This window comes from Curcuma longa, chromosome 16 (assembly GCF_044706935.1).
Source record: "Curcuma longa cultivar G26 ecotype Majalengka, Jawa Barat chromosome 16, ITB_CL_G26_1.1, whole genome shotgun sequence".
Lineage (NCBI taxonomy): Eukaryota > Viridiplantae > Streptophyta > Magnoliopsida > Zingiberales > Zingiberaceae > Curcuma > Curcuma longa.
Window position 1 is genome coordinate 9,925,354 of NC_133876.1, and position 23,500 is coordinate 9,948,853.

The 23,500-nt window shown below is 36.6% G+C and overlaps 5 protein-coding genes across 6 annotated transcripts; 4 read left to right on the forward strand and 1 right to left on the reverse strand.

Annotated features, from left to right (window-relative positions):
* Positions 1–873: 873 nt before the first annotated feature.
* Positions 874–4,583, forward strand: LOC141847039 (uncharacterized). The gene is made up of 3 exons (XM_074735029.1): positions 874–1,228; positions 2,059–2,288; positions 4,062–4,583. Exons 1-3 carry the CDS (start codon positions 874–876, stop codon positions 4,581–4,583), a joined length of 1,107 nt encoding a protein of 368 aa, XP_074591130.1.
* Positions 4,584–6,775: 2,192 nt separating this feature from the next.
* LOC141847778 (thioredoxin-like protein Clot) lies at positions 6,776–9,499 on the forward strand. Its single transcript, XM_074735862.1, has 2 exons — positions 6,776–6,996; positions 9,114–9,499. The coding sequence occupies exons 1-2, from the start codon at positions 6,849–6,851 to the stop codon at positions 9,365–9,367; spliced, it is 402 nt and encodes a 133-aa protein (XP_074591963.1). The 5' UTR covers positions 6,776–6,848; the 3' UTR covers positions 9,368–9,499.
* A 647-nt stretch (positions 9,500–10,146) lies between these two features.
* Positions 10,147–12,451, forward strand: LOC141847880 (IRK-interacting protein-like). Its single transcript, XM_074735977.1, has 2 exons — positions 10,147–10,529; positions 10,801–12,451. The coding sequence occupies exons 1-2, from the start codon at positions 10,311–10,313 to the stop codon at positions 12,262–12,264; spliced, it is 1,683 nt and encodes a 560-aa protein (XP_074592078.1). The 5' UTR covers positions 10,147–10,310; the 3' UTR covers positions 12,265–12,451.
* Positions 12,452–12,790: 339 nt separating this feature from the next.
* LOC141847496 (histone H3.2) lies at positions 12,791–13,373 on the forward strand. Its single transcript, XM_074735556.1, has one exon. It carries the CDS (start codon positions 12,843–12,845, stop codon positions 13,251–13,253), a length of 411 nt encoding a protein of 136 aa, XP_074591657.1. The 5' UTR covers positions 12,791–12,842; the 3' UTR covers positions 13,254–13,373.
* Positions 13,374–13,574: 201 nt separating this feature from the next.
* LOC141847495 (E3 ubiquitin-protein ligase makorin-like) lies at positions 13,575–23,410 on the reverse strand. Of its 2 annotated transcripts, none has more exons than XM_074735555.1 (8): positions 23,227–23,410; positions 17,762–17,849; positions 16,859–17,661; positions 16,285–16,354; positions 15,240–15,328; positions 15,083–15,143; positions 14,749–14,838; positions 13,575–14,090 (listed from the first exon to the last, which is right to left on the reverse strand). In XM_074735555.1, the coding sequence occupies exons 1-6, from the start codon at positions 23,232–23,234 to the stop codon at positions 15,110–15,112; spliced, it is 1,092 nt and encodes a 363-aa protein (XP_074591656.1). In that variant the 5' UTR covers positions 23,235–23,410; the 3' UTR covers positions 13,575–14,090; positions 14,749–14,838; positions 15,083–15,109. The 2 variants fall into 2 exon arrangements, with proteins under 2 accessions (XP_074591656.1, XP_074591655.1); XM_074735554.1 differs by having other exon boundaries at positions 13,575–14,108.
* Positions 23,411–23,500: the final 90 nt, after the last annotated feature.

Genomic DNA, 23,500 nt, shown 5'->3' on the forward strand with positions numbered 1-23,500 from the left:
ACTACCTCGTCGGAATCCGTCGCCGGAGGGAGCGCAGGCGAGCAGTGTGTCAATCGCGGTCGAGTCGGCGTTAGCTGGACGGGGGTGGCGACAGCGGTGATGGGTCAGGGCATCACGTACCGGAGTGTTGCGTATGATCGCAATCTCATTGTTATAGATTCTTGGAGGTAGATCGGGCAACGGAGGAGGAGGAGCAGAAGGAGAAGAAGAAGAGAAAGATTTTCCGGCGAAAGAGAACAGAAAGACTTTCCATTTGGTCGGATGAAAAAAAATTATAAAAAAATGATCCGTCGATGGATTTATGATTTATCCATCCATTATTTATTTATGAATAATGGAAAGGATGATTAATCCATCTTTATTTATGAAATAAACATGGGAAAGTTTTACACACAGAAGTTTTCCTCAGTCCTCTCAAATAAATAGAGCATTAGTGACGTAAATTTTGAGAGGTAAAATGAAAATGTCCCAAGACTCGCACATATTTTGGCATTGTTTTTCTTTTTAAAAAGGAAAAAAACTATTTGAATTATTAAATAACCTCCCTTTTATATTGTCATTATTTTCCTTTTTTAGAGAAAAATAATTTTTGTTTTAAACAACTTTCCTTTTCTGAACGCCATTGTGAATCGTGTAACCTGTGCATAGCCGTTATAAAGAAAGTTCACATGTAATTTAATTTCTTTCTACATTAAGCACGTTGATATATTTTTTTAGACAACTCGTATATCTAGACAATTTAATTCAATAATATTTAAAATAATTTAATTAACTATTATATAATAATTCAATTAAATTTGACTTGCCGTAAACGTATTTTCGTTTAGTGCATAAATCGGCCACCTCTTGCGGCGGATCAGATTAACGGTCGCAATGGTGGAAAATGCGGCGACGGCGGCGGCGATATCGAGCAGGGGAGTCTCGACGCCGTGGGCGAGGCTGGAGGGCAAGGTCGTGATGGTGACCGGCGCGTCCTCCGGCATCGGGCGCGGCCTCTGCCTCGACCTCGCCCGGGCCGGCTGCCGGATCCTCGCGGCCGCGCGGCGCGTCGACCGTCTCGATTCCCTCTGCGAAGAGATCAATGGGTCCTCCGCGCCAGAGGATTTGAGATCCGTTGCGGTCGAGATCGACGTGAGCGCGGAGGAGTCGTCGATCGCGGCTGCCGTGCGGAGGGCGTGGGAGGCCTTCGGTCGGATCGATGGGTTGGTGAACAACGCTGGGATTCGAGGTACTCTTCGTTTGGATCTATCTTTATTCTAACAATTTGGTACTTTTTTGTCCTCTTTTGTTTTTTAACAGCATTCGCCTAGTAGTCACAAAATGCAGGCATCTAAAAAGAAAAAGCCAAAAGTTCTTTTTTCCCCAGTAATTTTTATGATGTTTAGGTGTTCACGAACGTAGATTCCAGTATCATCGATTTAACTATTGGTTAAATCAAACATTGGAGCATATTTCTGATGAACAAAGAGTGAACTTGGACTTGTATTCTGATAACAATTGAAGTGGGATTGAACAAAAAAGAAAACTGAATAATGGATGCTAAAGTGTGAACAATAGATATAAATTTTCTTAACAAACAAGTGGATTACTGTTTCTCAAAAGCACAAAGCAAGACCTTTTTTCTGCACTTATACATAACTATTTGATGGAAATGGTGTCAAATTGCAAACTGTATTCTGACAGTGATAATGGACTGCATGAACAAAAAACAATGCATTGTGAATTTTAGAAAGTTGTGTACAATAATGTTTTATTAACACTACTTAATTATCAATTTCTCCTTTCTCTTTCTTGTTATGCCCGTACGAGGTATATGTTGTTCTTCAAATGAGGCACAAATGTTTACTTCATAAATAACTTGCAAATTATTGTAGGGTATATGTTTCATTCTTACTCTCACTTGAACTGCATTGTTCTGTCTTTGTGATGCTCATTTGAAACAATTGGTTTGTATGCTTTCAAATCCTGACATGTTGGGTTGGTTCTTCTCTGTTGCCAATTTATGTGATCTATCTGCTTGGTACAATGCATGATCAATGCTTTCTTTCTTTCTCTCAGGTGGTGTGCATTCACCTTTAGATTGGTCTGAAGAGGATTGGAATAACAACATCAGAACAAATTTAACTGGACTGTGGCTAGTCTCAAAACATGTGTGCAAACTCATGCGTGATGCAAAAGTGAAAGGATCTGTAGTTAACATTTCATCTATTGGCGGTATTGATCGTGGCCACTTACCTGGAGGACTTGCCTATACTGCATCAAAGACTGGTGTCAATGGAATTACTAAGGTAATCTACCAACTAAAAACATAGCAAAACCTTCCCTAATAATAGCACTTTCAATCATGAAGCTTGAACACAACCAGTTTCAGGATTTTATAACTTATGCTTTCAATATTTTGATTCTTACTGCAAACTCTAGAAACTAAAGTTATTAGAGAGTATTTTTATTAATTATAAGCTTCATGTGCAATCTCATTCTTTTAATGGAATAGAATGAGATCAATAAATTATTTTGATTAGTCGAGAATTCACTAGGTCGAAATTAATATAATTGGGTCTAATCAAGTCCCTTTGGCAGCTCAAATAAGAACTCGAGTAAATTATAATTATCAGAATTATAGTGGAAAAATAAAACTTGTTGGGTTGATATTATCATTTGTATTATACACATGGCAAGACACTTGATAGTTAATTACAAAATTAAGTTGAGTAAATGCTGGAGAACATATTGGAGGTTTGAAGCGAAAAATTGTTAAAAGATGATTAAAGCACACTTCAAGGGTAATTTCTATTTCTTTGTGTGATGCATTATTCAATTCATGTTAAATGTGTAAAATAATCAAGATTTTGTTGTGAGACGTTGTTACAAAAAATCAATTTTTGTAATTTAACTTTCTCATCTTGGCTCAATATAATGGTAATTTGGATATTGGTTACATATTTCAAACTGATTTATACATGTATTAGTTAATAACAGTATTAGGAATATGTAGTTATGCTATGGTTAAATGATTTTGTTTTAAGAACAATTCATGACTAGAATTTTTATAGTACAATTGTATTTTATTTTTCAACTCCAGAACCAAGGGGTGAATTACATATCCATAATTTTCCTTTGTTAATTTTAAGATTATTATGAAATCTAAGGTCCAAAACGATTCTATTTTAGAAAAACAGAAAACCAAAGTACAGTTTTGCCACATGGCCTTGAGGACCAAAGTGCATCTTCAAGAATCTAAGGACCTGTTTGCAAATAACTCAAAACAATCATTGTAGAACCATATCCACATTGTAGATACCAATTACGACCTCATCCAGGCATGGGTCATTGGTGGTGATGTCTATAGGGTCTCCTTATGCGCCTAATCGACGACGATGGAGGGGAGAGCAAACAATGGTGGTCGCGCTAAACAAATAGGAAGGCACAGATCTAAAAATTTCAGAATGTGTTCGACAATTGCAAATGGTAATTAAAGAATTGGGTTGCCTTTTGGCTCAACTAAATCTTCAATTCTCATTTGCAGTTGTCCAATCCATTCACTCATTCTGAAATTTTCAGATTCAAGTTTTCTTGTTTCTTTGAGGCCATGATAAGTATCTGTGATCTGGATCTTTTTCTACAATGACTATTTTGAGTTATTGCAAACAAGGCCTTAGAATCTTAAAGAATATGCACTTTGGTCCAACAAAAGTAGTGAAAATAACTTGCTGAGAAAACTTGCATTTTAGTGATCAAAGAACCTCCTTTTGACTTCACTAGTTCATTTCCTTCATGATGTCTGCAGGCCAGAAATTGCAGAATTACTAATTTGATGTGTATAAGCTTCTCATTTCATTTTTCAATGGAGGTGGATCTCATGCTTTGTTCAATGGTCATAGATTCTACTTTGGGTTGAGGAATTCTTGTTGATCTGGTAGAATTTAGGAACAGACAATGTCATATTGCATTCTTATATTAGGATCTAACATAACCCTGAACCCAAAAAAAAAAAAACTAATGCTCCTTTTGCTTATCTTCACGTCTCAATGAGATTTGATAAACTTTTTTTTGCCTAACAGGCCATGGCATTGGAGCTGGGTCAGTTTAACATTCGTGTGAACTCGATCGCTCCAGGACTGTTCGCGTCTGAGATCACCTCAGGTCTAATAAAAAGAGATTGGCTGAACAAAGTGGCTGAAAGAACAGTTCCACTGAGAACTTATGGCACCTTGGATCCGGCAATGACATCGGTTGTTCGATTCTTGCTTCATGATTCATCAGAATATGTTTCTGGCAACATCTTCATCGTCGATGCTGGCGTCACCCTACCTGGAGTCCCTCTTTTTCTTCCCTTTGATCAAGTCAATTTAGTCATTTCATTTAGGAAATTGCTTTTGTTCAATAAAAGAACTTCACAGTTTCATATCATTGCTGTGAAAGCAATAATACAGTTGCTGTTAATTTGTAGTTGTGATACAGATTTTAAAGAGAAAAATACTGGAAAACTTGTATGTTTAATATATGTGAATACAGATTTGGGAGCAAAAATATGGTATCATTTTTATATTTTTGCTAAGTGTAGTGTCAAAAAACTTTCATAACCTAAAAAAAAATAGTGTCAGAGGTTTGTGGGAATCTCTGAAGAATATTTTTATATATTTTTTCCAATTTGAAAATATAATATTTTTAGATTAAAATATCCTTCAAGGTGTCTTTTAGTTAATTTTTTTTAAAAAGGGCACTTGTTTTACAAAATAAAATTGGATTAATTCTTTTAAGCATCACATTTACCACCTTTCTCTCCTTTATTCCCCACCATTTTTAGCTTCTTCATAAAAACTTAAAAGTTTATTTTATCTCTATTTATTGTAATTGTTCTTTGAAATAATTATTATTTTTTATATATTATCTTCCTTTCAGATGGCTTCGAGTGTTTTTTTAAATCATTAAATGGCCTTTTGAGGATTTCAAAATTTCAAGGGACGTTTTAAGAAACTAGATAAAATACTACAACTAATTTTCAAAAGGGCCCAATTAAAGTTTAAAAATGCCTTAAAAAGTACATATAATTTTTATTTTTCTTAAAAGATACATCTGATTCCAATTTACTCCTATGATAATTAGACTTTTCTTCTTCTTTTTCTCTCTCTCTCTTTTACATGTAACAATCCCTTTCTTCTATTTTCTCTCTCTTTTATATCCAATCTCTTTTCGTTCACTCCATCATGTGTCGTTATCTATGTATCTGAATTTATCTTCCTTCATATCTATGAGGCTGACTCTAAAGGAACCATTGAGACAACAAATCAACCTTTTTTATTTTCTTTTCTCTTAAATTAAATTAAATTTTTATTTAAATTTTAATCGACATAGATAATCTTCTAAATTTATTTATTTTTATTTTTAATTTTAAAACTATACTAAAAATTTAAAAATATAAAAGAAAGTTAATAAAAATTAAAAATATTTTTTAATTTTTAAATATCTTCTATTTTTTATATTTTACTGTAAAAGACTAAAAAATGAAAATGAAAATAATAATGAAAAATAATTTTATTAATAAAAATAATTTTAAAATGAATAAAAAATTACTCTGGTATTAATTTTTTAAAATCAATTTCATAATCAATATCGACGTGGTGTTGATTTATGAAGATCAACACCACAGTAGTACTATTGATCTTCAGAAATCAACATCATATTATTAGTTATGATCACACACTATGGTATTGATTTTCGAAGATCAAAATCAATGTAGTACTGGTCTTTTTGATACTGATATTCGAAAATCAACATCATAATATTCTAAAAATTTTAAATCATTTTGAACATTGTTGAGAGGAATTTAAAATAGCAAACGAGAGTTTATTTAGATTCAAAAGTGCACCTATTAAATTCACAAGAATTGAAATGTATTTGATTGGAACTTTCTAGGTTCATCAATAAGTTTTTGATCAAAATCTATTAATGAACTTAGCAGACTCAGATTTTCTGAAAACTTACAATGACATAAAAGAGGGTAGCGCAAATAAGTTAGATATGGTGTCCATTCTTAATTTTGATGTCCCTATAATAAATTAGGTGTATGTGTCAATTACCTTAAAATTTAAAATTTTGAAAATCTTTTGATCATTGTTGTCAATAACTTCAAATTAATATCTCTAGGCACATATAAACTCGGGAGAATTTCAAGAAACTGTAGCACTTGAAATATATTTAATTTGATCAGAACTTTGTAAGTGAGTTTTAGACTACCTAAAGATTTTAAATTTATGAAAATTTATTATTAAATTACTTTTCTTAAAAGACTCATTTGATTCTATTTTTACCACTCTAATCATTATTTTTTTTCCTTTCTCTCTACTTTGTATGTAATAATCTCTTCTTTGCATATAAGAATCTCTCTATTCTCTTTTTTTCTGATTGGAGACAAGAGACATATTCTCTTATCTGATTGGAGACAAGAGATGATTTTTTTTCATCTCTCCTTTGCATATAAGAATCTCTCTATTCTCTTTTTTTTTCTCTTATATAAGAGAATATAAGAGATTCTTATATGCAAAGGAGAGATTCTTATATGTCTCTTGTCTCCTTTTTACATTAAAAGATAGAAGAAAGAGAGGAAAAAAATCAATAGCTATTTTGAATTCGATATGTCTTTTGATAAAAATAAAAATTAAATATGTCTTTTAAATATTCTTAAATTTTAGCCTTTGGAAATTTAGATGAAGCGAATATTTTCCCTATTTACAATAATAATTAAATGTTACCCTTCCTTTACCTGTCAGTAGAGCAGATCCATTTGTCTCTCTCTTTCCATTTTCGTGCTCATTTTTTGAGGAAGAAGAACCAGGTTGGGGGCAGCGATGCCGCTTGAAATCTTGGATGCCGTCCTCTCCGATTTCGATCGAGTTTTCGAGGGGTTTGACAGCGCGCAGAGAGCCCAACCCGCGCTCAAGTTTCTACTCTTTTTGGCCGACAAGGACCCATCTACCAAGCTTAGCTGGTGCCCTGGTGCGTGCCTTGTGCTCATCCTCTCCTCTCTTCTTCGTTGCGATTTTGTATGAACTGAATCAGGAACAAAAAGAGTGCTCGTGATTCGACTGAGAACTGCCCGCCTAGAAGTTGAAAGCCTCATGTTCCTTTTTAGAAATTCTTAAAAAAGGGTTTTTTGGGGGTCCGATCAGGGACTTAGGCGTCCAGAGGATTTTTTTTCTCGTTGAACCATTTGGTTGTTAATATTGTTTTTCTCGTGATGTTTCCATCACCTTCTAATGGTAGAGGATAACGAAGGCACTCAAACTTTCTACAAAAATTGATTACCATTGGATCGTGAAACCCTATCTATGATCATGTAAAAGGTTTTGGGGGAGATATATCCATCTAGACTCCCACTCTGAATCAAGTAAGATGGTATAGGCTAATAGATCCATCTATCTTTAGATAGGAATAGAGAATCTAAACCCATAATTTCCAAACCACTTGATAGAAGCAACTATCCTTAATAATCTGATTATCTGTAGTAATTGACCTAGAGGCATCAAAGATGAGGGTGTGGAAATAGGTTAATTTTCAGAGACAGACATGGGTTTCTTGGCTCTAATAAGAAGCAAGTAGAAGCTCCCAAGAATTCAATCCCACATGATAATACAAACTGCAAGCTATTCAAAATGGACAATCTTGTACTGTAAATCTCTTGCCGAATGCTGAACCAGTCTTTAGATTATCAGAATATCCTTAATAATCTGATTGGCCATATCAATGGCCAAGAAGCAGCAAAGCTGAGGCTGTGAAAAGAGATTTGAAGAGAGGTATCAGAGCTTCATGATTCTATTCAGAAGCTAGTAGCAGCTCCTAAGGACTTGATCAAATATGATAATTCAAAATGGAATCTATTCAAAAAATGGCCAAACTTGTACTGGAAATCTCTTGCCAAATACTGAACTTGTCTTCAGAACAGTGGTTCCCAGCACTATTGCTTCTCTTTCTAGATGATTTTGTGCATAAACTCTTAGTGCATTTGTATCTGATTATAGTTTGCCTTATACTAGAAAAAATATATATAAAAAAATATTACTGTTAGGGAAAAGGTAGGTGTTACTTCAGTAGATGGTAAAATGTGAGAAAACATGTTAAGGTGGTATGAACAAGTTCAAAAACAATCAATAAGTTCTATAGCAAACAAGTTAAAGATGGTATGAAAAGGATACTTATAATGTAAAAAAAAAGAGGAAAAAGTTAAGAGGCTTGTATGTTACTAACATTATGACCTTTCACTAAGGAGGTAGGATCCAAATAGCCATCCGAGACTCACAGCTGTTGTTAGTATTGTTGTTTTCTATTATATCTACATGTAGAAGTAACAAAAAACAAGGCTCATCACTGTCATGATTCATAGTGCTAGAGGCTGACATTTTTGCTTAACAGGGTTTGTAATCACTCAGCAAAACACGTGCAATTTCTGCCTACACTTGGTCTTTGTTAGTTTTTGAAGAAACCAAGGGCTGATATTGATCAAAATTCATTTTGCTGTCCAGTAACTACAACAGTTGCCACCGTTAACAATTGGTCATTGTTAAGGTGTATTCTCAAATGACCTATATCTACAGCCGAAACTACTTTTTTAATGCCATTCACATGTCTTCCATCTATTTCTTTTCTGTTGGAGATACTCCATGCTTGGAGGTAAATCACCAGCATGTCACCTCTAATGCAAAAGAATCACTGGCTACTATCAACTTGATCTGCAGGTTATCCTGTGCACAAAATGACTTTGTATTTTCCCCTGTTTTTTGCTTATGTAACTTTGGTTCATTGGACTGAATTGTTTGTCTCTTTGTGTCCCAGTCCATCTTGACGACATCCTTGTCATGGGTGTTAAGAGTCAATTTTTGTGTCATCAGGAACCACCACTTGGTTGTCTGATCATTTTGGTGTCCTCAGTGCAATAAACAAAGATTTTTACTTGGTTCATCAGGACCTATATGACACATATGGTCAAGTGGTTTTTTTTACTGAATAGTACACTTAATATTCATCTAATCTACCAAGTAAAACTTTATAAGGAATAGAATCAAGTTTATGTTTCTGCAAGACTTAACTGCTTTGTGAACTGGACTTCCACTTTACAGATTGCAATGTTGCTGAGCCTGTAATATACAAAAAGCTGGAAGCATCAAATAGCAATGTGGTACTTCTGAGAGCATATGTTGGAGATAGACCTACATGGAGAAACCCTAGCCATCCATGGAGGGTGGACCCTCGATTCAAGGTCAAGGGTGTTCCTACACTCATTCGGTGGGAGAATGGTGAGGTCACCAAACGCCTAGAGGACTACGAGGCTCATGTCGAGGAGAAGATCGAATCCCTTTTGGCTACCAAATGAACTTCGTAACGGATGTTGGGGAGTCAGACTTACAAACTACCCTACTGAATAATGCTGTAGCATGCACTCTGGAGAAAGGGCAGTCTTGCAAAACTTTTCACTTTTATATTAATTTCGATTAAAATTACTTTTCGTCTGATCCACTAAATTTGTTAGTGAAGGCCACAAACAAATGAGCACAGCTTGGAAAAGGACTTCCTACCTTTCTCACGCCTTGTCTTGTGATCTACTCTTGTGCTGCCTTCGTTACCTGACAAATCTCCTTTGGCCTTCGCACATCTCTACCCCTCTAAATCCAAAATGCTAAATCGTCTTTTCAGATTCAAGGCTCGTTGGCAACGTGATTAAGCTTGTCTTTGCATGCAAACTTGGAATTCTATTGCATCGGTTAAGTTTTGGCTTCTTATGAAAACTTACCTTGAGCAAGAGTTTCATGGTAAGTTAGTTACACTCCTACAATAACTGAAGTGGCTATTCAAATAACTAACACTCCTGGTGAGTTCTCTCATTTTACAATAACTGAAGTGGCTATTCAAATAACTAACACTTCTGGTGAGTTCTCTTATTCTGGGGATCTGACTTGATCGTCGGAGTGGAATCCTACGAAGCTCATTTCTGACGCATCCTTGTGGATCTTCGACTGAACCCGACTTTTGATAGAGTCGAGCCGCCGAGGGCGATCGGGTCATGACCCACACCTACTCAACAGTGACACATGTGTTTAGCCTTAAAATAACATGGCGCACAGAGGCTGTGATGCAAACTGCGATCCATGTTCCTATCCTTCTTCGTTCGATGCACTCCATTCAAACACTACTGAAACGGAGCAGCGCCGGCTTCCCTCCTCCACTCCTACTCCGGCCGCGCATTTCTTCTCCATCTCTTCCGAAGCTTCCTCTTTGACGATTGCGGGCGCTCCTCCATGTCCGTTTGAGCCCGCTCCATGGCTTCTTCCGCCGCTTCCTCTCGCCGAACCGAGGACATCCACGCGGCCATCGCTAAGGCCGCGGAGCTGCGGTCGTTGCATGCGTCGCTGGTCCAAAGGATCCAACTTGGTAGCCCAGCGGCCCTCGGTCCGCCCGCCGGCGTTTCGCCTTCGCCTCTTCTCCGCCGTTCCAATCTGCTTCCCTCCGCCGGCGAAGATTACCCCATCTTCGCGGCCGTGAGCAATCTCGAACCCTAAACCCCCCTCCCCCTAATTTTTCAGAACGAATCAAGATTAATTCTTTCCTAATTTCCTCTTCAAAGGAACGCACGCATCTGGATTAATTTACACCGATTTTCCCCTATTTTCTTTCAGAAAAAGATCTCTCAAGTAGTATTTATTTATCTGCTATGAACTCTGTTTGTTGTGCTTTTAGTTGTGTTCCAAAGTTTCTATGGATTATCATGCCTTTGAAGATTTTCAGTGGATCACTTGTTGTGTTTGACAGAGTAACGAAGATGAATCGTCGCGGAGTTATCGATGCCTCGTCGGTCCTGAAAGCCGAAGCTTTTCGGAAACATGGAGATCCATCAAGCTCGGACAGGGGAAGATTGATGAAACAGTGAGTGCAGGCAGAAGCGAGCACTACTCCACTCCATGCAGCGAGCACAGCTTCCGAAATGAGCATTTGTCGAACAGGATCTCGTGTTCGAACGGTGTTTCGAGTGCTTCTCTCATCCTAAACACCCCCCTCAATTCTTGCAGAACCAGCCCAGGGCATGACATCCACACAGCTCGCAGGTCTGCCAACATCAGTGTAGAATCTGGAAGCGAACACAATCACACGAGGAAACTGAAAAACCTGAACATTTTGCATGATTCGGAACCGCAACCACGGGGGTGCTCGAAGCAACGAGGGCGCATTCTGTCATGGTTGTTTTCTCGGCAGAAAACGAAATCCAGGCCAGAGATGTCGCCGGATGCAATGCAATTCGACGAAATGGGGGTAGTTGTTGATGACTGGGGATCATTTTCGTTCGAGTCGCTTAAGAAGGAGGTGCATGAGGCCAACAGGAAGAGGGGCGCTGCGCATGATGATCAAGTATCGGAAATGAGATCTTCGATCGGCGATATGCAACAAAAGCTAGCCGACCTAGAAGCACATTGCGAAGAGCTTAAGCAAGCATTGAAGCAGGCAAAGCTTGGCAAGAAACAGCAGGTCTTCAGCACTCCTAGTTTGTCAGTGATACCGAAATGTAACAAATCGATGCCCGTGAGCCATGCAGCAATGGCGGAAGGCTTCATTCAGTTGCTATCCGAGTCGAGGCTCTCCGTCAATCAGCTTTGCAAGACGCTGATGCTCCAACTCGAAACGGATTGCGATTTGGCGGAGAGACTGAACGTGCTTCTCCAACCTCATCGAGTGGCGATCAGCAGTAGCCATTCCAAATTGTTGCTGCACCACGTCGAAGGCCTCGTGAACCAGTCTCTCTACCAGGACTTCGAGAACTGTGTGTTCCAGCGGAATGGATCTCCGAAGTTTCTCGACCCGCAGCGAAATCGTCAGGCGAACTTTGCGTCATTCATCGCGATGAGGAACTTGAGCTGGAACGAAGTGCTGCGGAAGGGGACCAAGTGCTACGACGAGGAGTTCAGCAGATTCTGTGACAGGAAAACGAGCAGCATTGCTGCTTTGCTGAATTGGCCAAGACCTTGGCCGGAGCAACTACTCCGATGCTTCTTCGTCGCTGCCAAGTGCGTCTGGTTGCTCCACCAGCTTGCATTCTCGTTCAGCCCGCCATTGGCGATCTTGCGAGTCGTCGAGGGCCAAAACTTCGATCCGCTTTACATGCACGACGTGTCGGTAGATCGAAAGGGAACGAGAACTGCAGTTCGTGTCAAGATCATGGTTATGCCAGGATTCTACATTCAGGATAGGGTCATCAAGTGTAGAGTTCTATGCAAGCACTAGTGGATCATTTGGGGGCTCAGATTTTGGTCTGCCATTGTTTGGTTTGTGCTTCTTCCGTTGTCCGTTGAAATTGTCGATCCGACATTCGAACTAGAATTTGTGTTGTTCTTCAGGAAACTTTCTTGACCAAATAAGCAACTGTAATTTCCATCTAACCATTGTAGAACTGCTGTTTATCAATGATTAAGTGAGGGATTTTAACTGTACTTTATAAAATAATTGATTGATGGAATTGAGTTGATGATAATTTTTAGAACTAATTTTAATAAAAATCATATAAAATAAAATTTGATGCTAATTTACAAAGGCGATCACGTGATCGTCACATGCAGTTTCCATAAGGTATATTTCTTTCGAACACCGATCCGTGTGCTCTTACTGAAATAAATCTTAACCGTTAATTTTGCAGATCGAACGGTACCTACTCTCCGTTTTTTTCTCACGTTCCCGCTTCCAACGGCGCCCTGCTCATCTCTATGTAACGCACCACCCTCTAGTTCTTGATTCGCATCCCATCGATCGGCTGGAAACCCTAGAACAACCCTATTCTTCTCTCTCTCTCTCTACCTTGTTTTGCGATGGCTCGCACGAAGCAGACGGCGAGGAAGTCCACCGGCGGGAAAGCACCGCGGAAGCAGCTGGCGACAAAAGCCGCGAGGAAGTCGGCGCCAGCAACTGGAGGCGTAAAGAAGCCTCACCGATTCCGTCCCGGCACGGTGGCGCTGCGTGAGATCCGAAAGTACCAGAAGAGCACCGAGCTGCTGATCCGGAAGCTTCCCTTCCAGCGCCTGGTCCGCGAGATCGCGCAGGACTTCAAGACCGACCTCCGCTTCCAGAGCTCCGCAGTCGCCGCTCTCCAGGAGGCCGCCGAGGCCTACCTCGTCGGCCTCTTTGAGGACACCAACCTGTGCGCCATCCACGCCAAGCGCGTCACCATCATGCCCAAGGACATCCAGCTCGCCCGCCGCATCCGCGGCGAGCGCGCCTAGGGCCGATACCGGAGACAAGAACCGATCGCTCCGTTCAAGTCCCTTCTCGTTCATGTGTACCTCGGTGGTTGTAAACTTGATCTCGTCGCAGCAATCTATTTGCTTCGATCTTTTCTGGCATTTTATAATGGTGAATTTTGCGTCAGATTCTCAGTAATTGTATGCAATTCTCCATGTTGCAATTGCAATTTCGAAATCGACGAGCAGTTGCTTGTGATGAAGAATTTTATCATTGAGAATAAAAGTGATAATTCAAAATGGAAAATCAAAGTTTCGTACTGATTCGATTTCTTAACTAATCTCAAAATTGCAGTAGGGATTGAATTTATCTATTTACATAATAAAATATCAGCATCGCCATTCTATTTCTAACTCAAAATGCAGTTGAGCAAACTTGCAGAAAAGTTGGAAGGGTAAAAAGTTCAGCAGATAAATGCATCCAGATATTGTAAAATATCGAATCAGTTCAGTCCCCTAACCACCAAGTTGAGAAATATCACCACAACTATACTTTGCAACAAAATAAATTTGTTTTGAAGACCTGCTCGTTCTTAACATCTCTTGTGCTGCTCTCCAACAATGCTTCATCTTCATCGAACATAAACAAAGTTTTGCCACGAGAATGATTCAAACATCAAAGATTGATTCAGATTGATGGAGAATTGATACATTTGCTTCTTTTTTTTTTGGGTAGTGGTTGTATTGGATTTTCATTTTATGATCTTGTAATTAACAGCCATAGTTTTAGGTGTCAAACACCAGTTAAGCTAAAGCAAAATGGCGTTCCTTGTACAAATAATTATGCCTTCTTATCCTCCTCCAGAATGGTAAACATTTCTGCAATGAAAATATTCCCTGTGAAACAGACAGGCAAATGGAAAAGTAATGAGGAATTTGAAAAAAAAAGAATGTAATTAATCACTGAAGAGAAAATAGCAAAAAAAAAGTTACTATTGCAAGGTTAGCAAGTTGATAGTAAAACAAAATTAAGAAATCTGTATAGTTGTTGAGAAGGACAGGAATGTCGATAATGGGACTATCGACTACTTCAGCGATAACCATATGGAAACTGGTAGATTTGTCACAAAGTTCTCCATGGCTAAAGAACAATGATGGAGAAGTTGATTGATACCGATCGTACAAATGATGGAAGGATGACATAATGAACACTTATATCGCATCCTGTATTTATACTGTTAGCATCTTACCAGCCATGGAAAGGTGTTGTTTGATCACTTTGATTCATAGTGTAAAATTTTTAGCCACACAGGTTGACACAGGCAAAATTTTTACCATTATGCCAATTGACATATGCAAACACATAATCCTAAACCATATAGTTCTTTTGTAATACTTGGCATTTGGCTGGATATAAAAAAAAAATGCAAATCATGGAAACAACTGTCAATTTAAATGGCATTTTGTACAAACAGCAAGAGATAAAATTGGAGAAGAAAAACTAGAAACAACTAAACTGGTGCAGAGAGAAGAATACCTCAATATCATTGTCTCAGTAGAATGATAAATTCATTTCATCGCATATAGAGGAGCCAGCACAGCAAATATTCTTGAAACAGTACGTTTCCTGCAGTTAGATGGAAAATTAATTCCAACGGAATTTACCAGAACAAACGCAGCAAAAACGGACAAGCAAATATTATTTCAACAATGCTATCATTCACTGCATCACCAAGAAAGTTACAAAGCATTAGAGAAAGATGAGTAATCCATTGCAATTTCATCAAAAGGATGGATGGATCAATTTTAGATTATGATTCTATCTGGAATCACTAGCTAATGAGAAGACATAGAATGGTCTCCATGCTTACGTTTTATTATACACAAGTGATATGAACCTACAGACGCAGTCCGCTGAAGAAGTCGGAAAGCCTGATAAAATAGTAGTCCAATTGAGTCAGCTATAAATACACTTGTTAGCAATATAGAATTGAAAAAAAAAATAACAATGAGACATCATTGCAGAACCTTATATCTTTGGCGATGACCGTACTTCCATCTTCAGCATCTAGATGGCGTAGCACGACTTCTTCCAAACGACCATCTCTATACGCATGCTGCAAAGGTTAATGTCATTTGTTAAATGAGAAACTCAAATTTTTCAAAAGACAGATCAATTAAAGATATTTATAGTCATTGATAATGAACAAATAAAGAAAATTGGTGATATCAATTTTTCTTAAAAGAATATGTTCATGACAATATAAAATAATTGCTGATGGTGATAACAACACACTTATTGATGGAAAAGATGATTTGCCAGAATTTCAACCATTTGGGATTGGGCATATGGACCTTATCCCATTCCAACCATTGAGCACTAGCAATTTCTAGTACCATCTTGGATCACTTTGATCATGTTAAGCAACATTTTATATGGCCACATTTATTCCTCACATCAACTATTATTGATTCAACTAATCTAACTACAAAGTCCACGAGAACATATCCATGGCAATCCACACCAAACATATATTTTTTTCATCACGGACATGACATAAGAAGATCTCTGACACTCTTAGAAATGGAGATTCCAAGCATGTTCTTTAGGACATAATAGTATGTGTGCATTGATCAGGTTAATTCATGTGAATTCAAAAGAATATATCCAGCATGTAGTATTTTGATTCCCAATCGCTATTTTAGAATTCAACTTACTTAACCAGAAACATAATTTCATAAGCTGTATTCTTAGCACTGTTCTTCACAATATTTGTAGTAAGCATGATTGGGGCGATTCTGTATGAGGAGATGTAAGCATAAATACATGTTTGTCTGATTGGAAAAATGAACTATTAACAACTGCAAAAAAAGAAAAACTACAAAATCCATATATAACCATGATAAGTCAAGCAATATGAAGAATGGAGATGCTCTTATACACACATATGCTTGTCTAATTGTAAAATGATATCTGCAATCAAAGGCTGAGAAAGAAGTATAACTAAAGGTCCCATATCTAAGCATGAAATGGTATGGCAGCGCAAAGAATCTTTAAGGAGTGGCATATAACCTTGTAGAAGCAGCTAGTTCCAAAGGGGCATGCACCATTTCCAAAGTCAAAGTATTTGCAATCAATTGATCTGACAAATTAGACAAGTCAGTGATCTAGCATAAATATACATTCTCTTGATATCATCTTAATGACACTAAGATGTGGTTCAAGAAAACTGCAAATGATGCAGTTGCTGCATGTAGCATAATCACAAGTCATAAGAGTAGCTTATTTATTGAAATCGTAGCTCAATAATAAAAGAGAGATTTTTCTTCAGCATTCAATCAAAGCCGATTGATAATTTGATAATTGGACTGCAAGGTTTCATTATTAGGTTTCAGATCAAAATTGTCAGAATTAGAATAACTCAATTAAACTAGATCAATCTACTAGCCTGAAATAAACACTTTTCATTGAGGATACTGAACATGGAAAGAGCAGTATAAGCAGCAAAAAAGAAGAATTCGACTATTTTTGCATCCAACATAAATAATTAGATTATATATCTTGCCCTATCTACTTAAAGCAACAGGTAATTATATATGGCATACTTGACAAATTAGCTAAGATAATTGAAAAAAAAATATGATACTTGAGTTTGGTTTTGTAGCTGTCAACGATCTCCTGCTTTTCCTCCTTTGTAGAATACCAGATGACACTAGGGATGACAAAGTATGATAGCTTTCGGCATATAGGGCAGGCCCTTAATGCGGAGTTGATATCCATGCCAGATGCTGGAGAATTGCCACGCCAGTTGCGTATACATGAGATACAAAATGGATGGTCACACTCTGAAAGCAACCCAAATTTCCTCTCGGCTGGATTGGGTTTAGAGTGTATTCGGTCAAGACAAACGCTGCACTCTATTTCTTGACTGTATTTCAGGGCTTCAAGGTGCTTGTTATTCTTTTGACACATCTTTATATGTTCCTCTCTTTCATCAGGACGGAATGGATGCAAGCAATGTTTTCCACAAATGGTACATAAATCACCATGGAGGCGAGGGCAACTTTGTCCATAAGGACATCTACCAGCGGCAGCAAATGAGCAGATGGGGCGGTCAGAATCTGTTAAATAGGTAGGTTGGTCTCCAAGCTCATCATTCAATGAAGTAGCAGCTTCAAAATTACTTGTGCATACAGATGTAGAAGGAAATTTGTGGGTCCAATTCATTGTTGATACATCTATGGATTTGCTTGGTTCCAAATCATGTTCTCTTATTGACGGAACTACAGAAGTGTGAGTGACTTGATAAGAACCTGACGATGAGTGAGGATGAGGGTTTGGTGATAAGGAGAATGATGGGCCTGAAGAATGGGTACGAGAAACTTTTACATGGTCATATCTGCAACGGCTACCATAAGAGCAGACACCTTTCTGGTAAAAGGTGCATATCTGTAACAAACACACATTAGAAACTAAAGCAATTCAGTATAACTAAAGAAGAAACAATTTTCAATCTGGACAACAAGATGAGATATTAAGTAAAGGTTACATTGTTGGCTTGATCTCGCCAATCATGGGAAAACTCACAGTGATCCCCCTTTAAGCAAGCTCCATGCATAAAAAACTTGCACAAAGTCCTAGATTAATCAAAGAAAAAAAAGCATCTAATTAACTTATAAACATATTATAAAACAGAGGAAATTATACGACAAATATACAAAATTCATCTTTTCATGAAACATACAAAACAGACTAATGAAATTTACAAGGGATAAAAAAAATCTACATACTCAGCAATAACATTGAGATATTAAGTAAAACTAAGCCACAAAGAATTGATGCAGAAGCAGTTTAATTGATTTTAATTATTTGAGCAATTGTTTTAATGAGATGAACTCGGCCCATGAAGAATAACCCGTCATGGCTGGTTGCAAATCCGGATAAAAGAGGAGGGTTGCGTTAGGTTGCCAGTCAGCGTCAAACTAAGGTGAAGGTTCAATGAATAGATCCATTAACTATTGTACTAATGCTAGATTGTTGCTCGGAAGGAACATGTTACAGGATCCGACTGTAACGTCTCGGCAAGAACCGTTACATCTCCAAAACTTAAGTGTGGTAATAAATATGTAAGAGTTTGCGTTGCAGGATCTAACTGTAACGTATCGACAAGGACTATTACATTTTCATGAGAACTTGGATGTAGTGTTAAATAGACAAAAATTCTCACCATAGGTTGGATAAGAACAAATATTATAGGAAAATTAATATTCTAAAATTTGAAACATGAAACATAGGAACCCTCACTGGTAAAACAATGGAGGTAATAGATACGATGACTAGAAGAAGAATTAGTATTTTGTGTTTACAAGAGACAAAATGGATATGTGAAAAGACAAAGATGATAAATAACTCGGATTTTAAGTTATGGTATACAGGAAAGAGTAAAATAAGAAATGGAGTGAATATTATTGTAGATAGTTTATTAAAGGATGAAGTTGTAGGAGTAGTTAGAAAGAGAGATAGAATTATATCGCTCAAGATAATAGTGAAGAAAGAAACTATGAACGTAATTAATATATATGTGTCTCAAACAGGATTAAGTGAAAATACCAAATCAAGGTTTTGGGACGATTTAGATAAAGTATTACAAAACATTCCACTAAATGAAATGATTTTAATAGGAGACAATCTAAATGAGCATGTTTGAGTGAAAAATGAGGAATATGGGAGGGTGCATGGGGGTTATGGGTTTGGAATAAGAAATGAAGAAGCGAAAACTATATTATATTTTGCGATAGACCTTATACTAACTAATATATTTTTTACGAAAAGAAAAAATATTTGATCATATTAAAAAATGGGAATAATAAATCGCAAATTGACTTTCTTATAATTAGGAAGATGGGTAGAAAGATTTGTAAAGATTGCAAGGTCATTCCTGAAGAAAGCTTAACTATCCAACATAGGTTAGTAGTGTTGGATATACACCTTAAGCATATTATCAATAGAAGGAAAATATGCATGACTCTTAAAATTAACTGGTGGAAGTTAAAATATGAGAAACAAAACATATTTAAGGAGAAAATATAAGTATAAATATTAGGTGTAATATACGGTGACTCTAATAAGACATGGGATAAGATAGTACCAAAGTTGAAAATAATAATCAAGAGTGTATTTGGTGAGTTAAAGGGGCATGCACCACTAAGTAAGAAATCTTGATGGTGGAATGAGAAAGTATAAGAGAAAGTGAAGGAAACATGAACAATCTATAAGGAATTATATATTTGTAAAAACAAAAAAAACTTCAAAAAAATATACAAGAGTCAAGAAAAAGGCTAAGAAAGTAATGGATGAAGCGACAAATGAAACTTTTGAACAGTGATATCGAAAATTAGATATAAAAGAAGGGGAAAGAAATATTTATAGAATAGATAAAGTGAGAGAGAAGAAGATAAAATATCTTATCCAAATAAGATGTATTAAAGATAAATATAATAGGATACTAATAAATGATGGAGAAATAAAAGAGCAGTGGAAGAGGTATTTTCATCAACTTTTTAATGAAGATTTAGGTAACCAACTTAACTTAGGTAATTTAAGTAGGTCAAATGAGTATAGAAATTTAAATTTTTATTGTAGATTTCAAACTTTAGAAGTAGAACAAACTTTAATTGGGATGCAAAATGGAAAAACGGTTAGATCAGATGATATTCTGATAGAAGTATGAAAATGTCCAGGGAAACAAGATATTGTATGCTTACAAAATTATTTAATATGATATTGAAAATGAAAAAAAGGCTAATCAATGGAGGGTAAGTACTCTAGTACCCTTATATAAGAATAAGAGAAACATACAAAATTGTGCAAACTATAGGGGTATTAAATTAATGAGTCATATCATGAAACTTTGAAAAAGAGTAACAGAAAAATGATTACGGAAGGAGACCACAGTGACTGAAAATCAATTTAGGTTTATGCCCAGAAGATCGACAATAGAACTTATACATCTTCTCAGACAACTAATTGAAAAGTATTGGAAGCAAAAGCAAGATCTACACATAGTATTCATTGACTTGAAAAAAGTTTATAATAGAGTCTCAAGAGAAATTATATGGAGAATCCTAGAAAAGAGAGATATTAGCGTAACATATATTGAACTAATTAAGGATATGTATGAGAATGTAACGACCAGAGTAAAGATTTCAGACGGATTAACTGAAGCATTTCCAATAAAGATAGGGTAACATCAAGGATCATTTATAAGTCTCTATCTTTTGACACTAATCATGAACAAACTCATTGGACACATTCAAGACACAGTACCGTGGTGCATGTTGTTTGCAGATAATATTGTTTTGGCAGATGAGACACATGAATGAGTAAATGCTAAACTAGAATTTTGACGGGAAACGCTAAAAGTGAAAGGTTTTAAACTTAGTAGAGTAAAGACATAATATATGAAATTTAAGTTTAACAATATTAAATGTAATGAGATAATTGTTAAGATAGAAGATGACGAATTATCTGGAACTGAGAGCTTTAAGTATTTAAGATCATTTTTGCAAAATGATAAAGGGATTGAAAAAGATGCCTTATATAGAATACAAACAGGATGGTTAAAATAATGAAGAGCGTCGAGTGTTTTGTGTGATGGTAAAGTATCTCTAAAACTTAAAGGGAACTTCTACAAAATGACCATTAGACCTGCTATGTCATATGGCGTTGAATGTTGGACTATGACTCGAGCACATGAGCAGAAGATGAGAGTTGCAGAGATGAGGATGTTAAGATGAAAGTGTAACACACAAAAATGGACAAAATAAGAAATGAGAACATTAGAGAAAAAGTCGAAGTTATATTTATTGTGGAAAAATTTTGAGAGACACGTTTAAGACGGTACGAATATGTACTTAAACGACCAATAAATGCTCCAGTTAGGCGATGTGGAACTATGACAAATATGTACATCAAACGAGGAAGAGGAAAACTAAAAAAGACTTGATTAGCAATAATAAAACAAGATAAAATTTATTTAAATATAGATGATGACATAGTAGGGGATAGAGCCTAATGATGTAGAAAGATCCAGATAGCCGACCCCACCTAGTCGGATAAGGCTTGGTTGTTGTTGTTATTGTTGTTTTGATGAGTTGTGTTTAAGTTTTAGTAGGATTAATGATAGTTTTTAGTTCTTTCCTAATGCCTATATAAGTAGTATCGCACAACATACAAAGGATTATATGGTATGAACTCATTTATTTACTCTCTTAATCTTATCTCTTTTCCCCTACTCCCTTCTCTTTCCTCTCTTCTGGTCTTCTTCCACTGATTAAATTCATCTAAAATTAAATTCATCTATTAAAATTAAATCTAACCTATTAGATACAACTCAATCCATTGGAAATTAAAGCCAAACTATTATTAAAAAAAGAATCTACTGTTAAAAAATAGAACTGGAAGATCAGGTATGGTAGAATCGCAACACTGCATTGTGATAGAAAATAGAAATGTTATGTCAAGACCTAGTACAATAAACAAGGGCGGAGTGTACATCTGATGATGCCTGGGAAGAAACAAGCTTGCTGCACCGAGATTGGAGTCGATGAGGTCCACGATAACCAATAAAAAAACTCTTGCCAGATCAAAGCCATCTTTTTCCCCTTTTCATATAAAGGCATCATGGCCAAGCTTCCTATCTTCATTTAATTTGATTTTTCATTTTGTTTAGTTGGCTAGTCAAACTATTTAGATTTAATTAATCACTTCTCAAAAACAATTTTTACTTTTCCACATACCTTATCAAAAAAAGGTAAGGTCCAGTGGATTTTCCCAACAAACATTTCATTCCATTTTCTTGTACTCCATTATTGCTCAGCTAGCAATTGTTTATGGTTTCTTTGTTTTTTGCTTGGACGTTTAGTCTTCCAACAATGGAGACAGTATGAGAGTTTTATTATGGATAAAAAAATAAAAATTCCTATAGATGGTCAAATGGTTGTTTGCAAGGAGGGTAAAATTAGTATGAGTAATAGGTTCAATTGTTCAAAAAAGCTTACTATTGGGTGCATTAGATTGGTTGGAAAAGATTTAAAATTACAAAAAAATCAAAATAAAAAAAGAAACAAAGAGACGTAACTACAAAAGCACAAAATATATGGATTTGCATTGCTCTGAATGGATTATGATTTCATATGAATTCCTTGCATGAAACTTTTATTTTACCTATCACTGTGATTAATTCAACATTTCTTTTTAGAAATTCTAATAATTACAATAATTTACAATGTACTAATGCAGAGAACAAGCTGTGAATCTAAAATATTTAGGGTTGGCTACATAAACCAATCTCATTTATTGAAGTGCATAAGGCTATAGCTAATTGACATCTCGCCCTTAGAGAGGGTTTACAGTACTAAAGTTAGTGCTCATAAAATTTTTGATATTGTTTCACATTGGCTGTTAGGATCTATGCAACCCTCAACCTTTTATATCCAAGCTTGAAACCAAGATGAACGGTTTTGTATCTCGTTATTACTAATTCAAATCCTTAAGCTGCAATCGTTTATTATTTTATATATAAATTTAGTATCTTGTGTACTTAAAATGTGAATTCCATGCTATATTACGGTATTTATTCTGCGGTATCAAATTTCTTTCTCAGAGTTATTAATCACAAAATAGCTACCCAATCCAACAAACGGTTCAAAAAGGAAACTTTTGTGTTAAATGGTAGTGAAAAGCCCAAAAACAAATTGGAGAATTGGGGCAATCTAAATATATGAAATTCAGGTGAATTATTCCCTATGCAATTCCATCCACAGAATTCAAGGATGATTATACTAGAAGCAAAACACTAAACGGAAACACAACAACAACAGCAGCAGCAAATAGTCCTGAGGTAGCAAAACGCCAGACCGAAGCACGATAGTCAAAATCAGTTCGAGGAAACAGATCAATCATAGATCCCTTAGAGTAATTCTAAAGCGAGACACGGAGAACGACCCTAAGTACCTCCTCATATCGGACGGACCGGAGGGAAATTTGGTGGAATGGGGCTAGAATCGGCAGGATCCGGCAGCAAAGTTCGAGGACGCGAATATCCGGAGGAGGAGCGCGGTCTACGGAGTCTCCGGACGAGGAGACGGAGACGATCGGCGGATGGCGGAGATCGACGGCGCGATAAAAGTTAGAGAGAGAATGGAAGATACCAGAGGAAACGGAGCCGCTTCGGTCGTATATATATATATAGGCATAAGAGACTACGGTAATAAGCTATCTTTGGCTT

Coding starts and splice junctions, on each gene's coding strand:
- LOC141847039 (XM_074735029.1), top strand. CDS start 874: ATGGTGGAAAATGCGGCGACGGCGGCGGCGATATCGAGCAGGGGAGTC. Junction 1,229..2,058: donor GAACAACGCTGGGATTCGAG/GTACTCTTCGTT, acceptor TCTTTCTCTCAG/GTGGTGTGCATTCACCTTTA. Junction 2,289..4,061: donor GTGTCAATGGAATTACTAAG/GTAATCTACCAA, acceptor TTTGCCTAACAG/GCCATGGCATTGGAGCTGGG.
- LOC141847778 (XM_074735862.1), top strand. CDS start 6,849: ATGCCGCTTGAAATCTTGGATGCCGTCCTCTCCGATTTCGATCGAGTT. Junction 6,997..9,113: donor CAAGCTTAGCTGGTGCCCTG/GTGCGTGCCTTG, acceptor TCCACTTTACAG/ATTGCAATGTTGCTGAGCCT.
- LOC141847880 (XM_074735977.1), top strand. CDS start 10,311: ATGGCTTCTTCCGCCGCTTCCTCTCGCCGAACCGAGGACATCCACGCG. Junction 10,530..10,800: donor ATTACCCCATCTTCGCGGCC/GTGAGCAATCTC, acceptor TGTGTTTGACAG/AGTAACGAAGATGAATCGTC.
- LOC141847496 (XM_074735556.1), top strand. CDS start 12,843: ATGGCTCGCACGAAGCAGACGGCGAGGAAGTCCACCGGCGGGAAAGCA.
- LOC141847495 (XM_074735555.1), bottom strand. Junction 17,662..17,761: donor GGCGAGATCAAGCCAACAAT/GTAACCTTTACT, acceptor TGTTTGTTACAG/ATATGCACCTTTTACCAGAA. Junction 15,144..15,239: donor GTCATCGCCAAAGATATAAG/GTTCTGCAATGA, acceptor CTATTTTATCAG/GCTTTCCGACTTCTTCAGCG.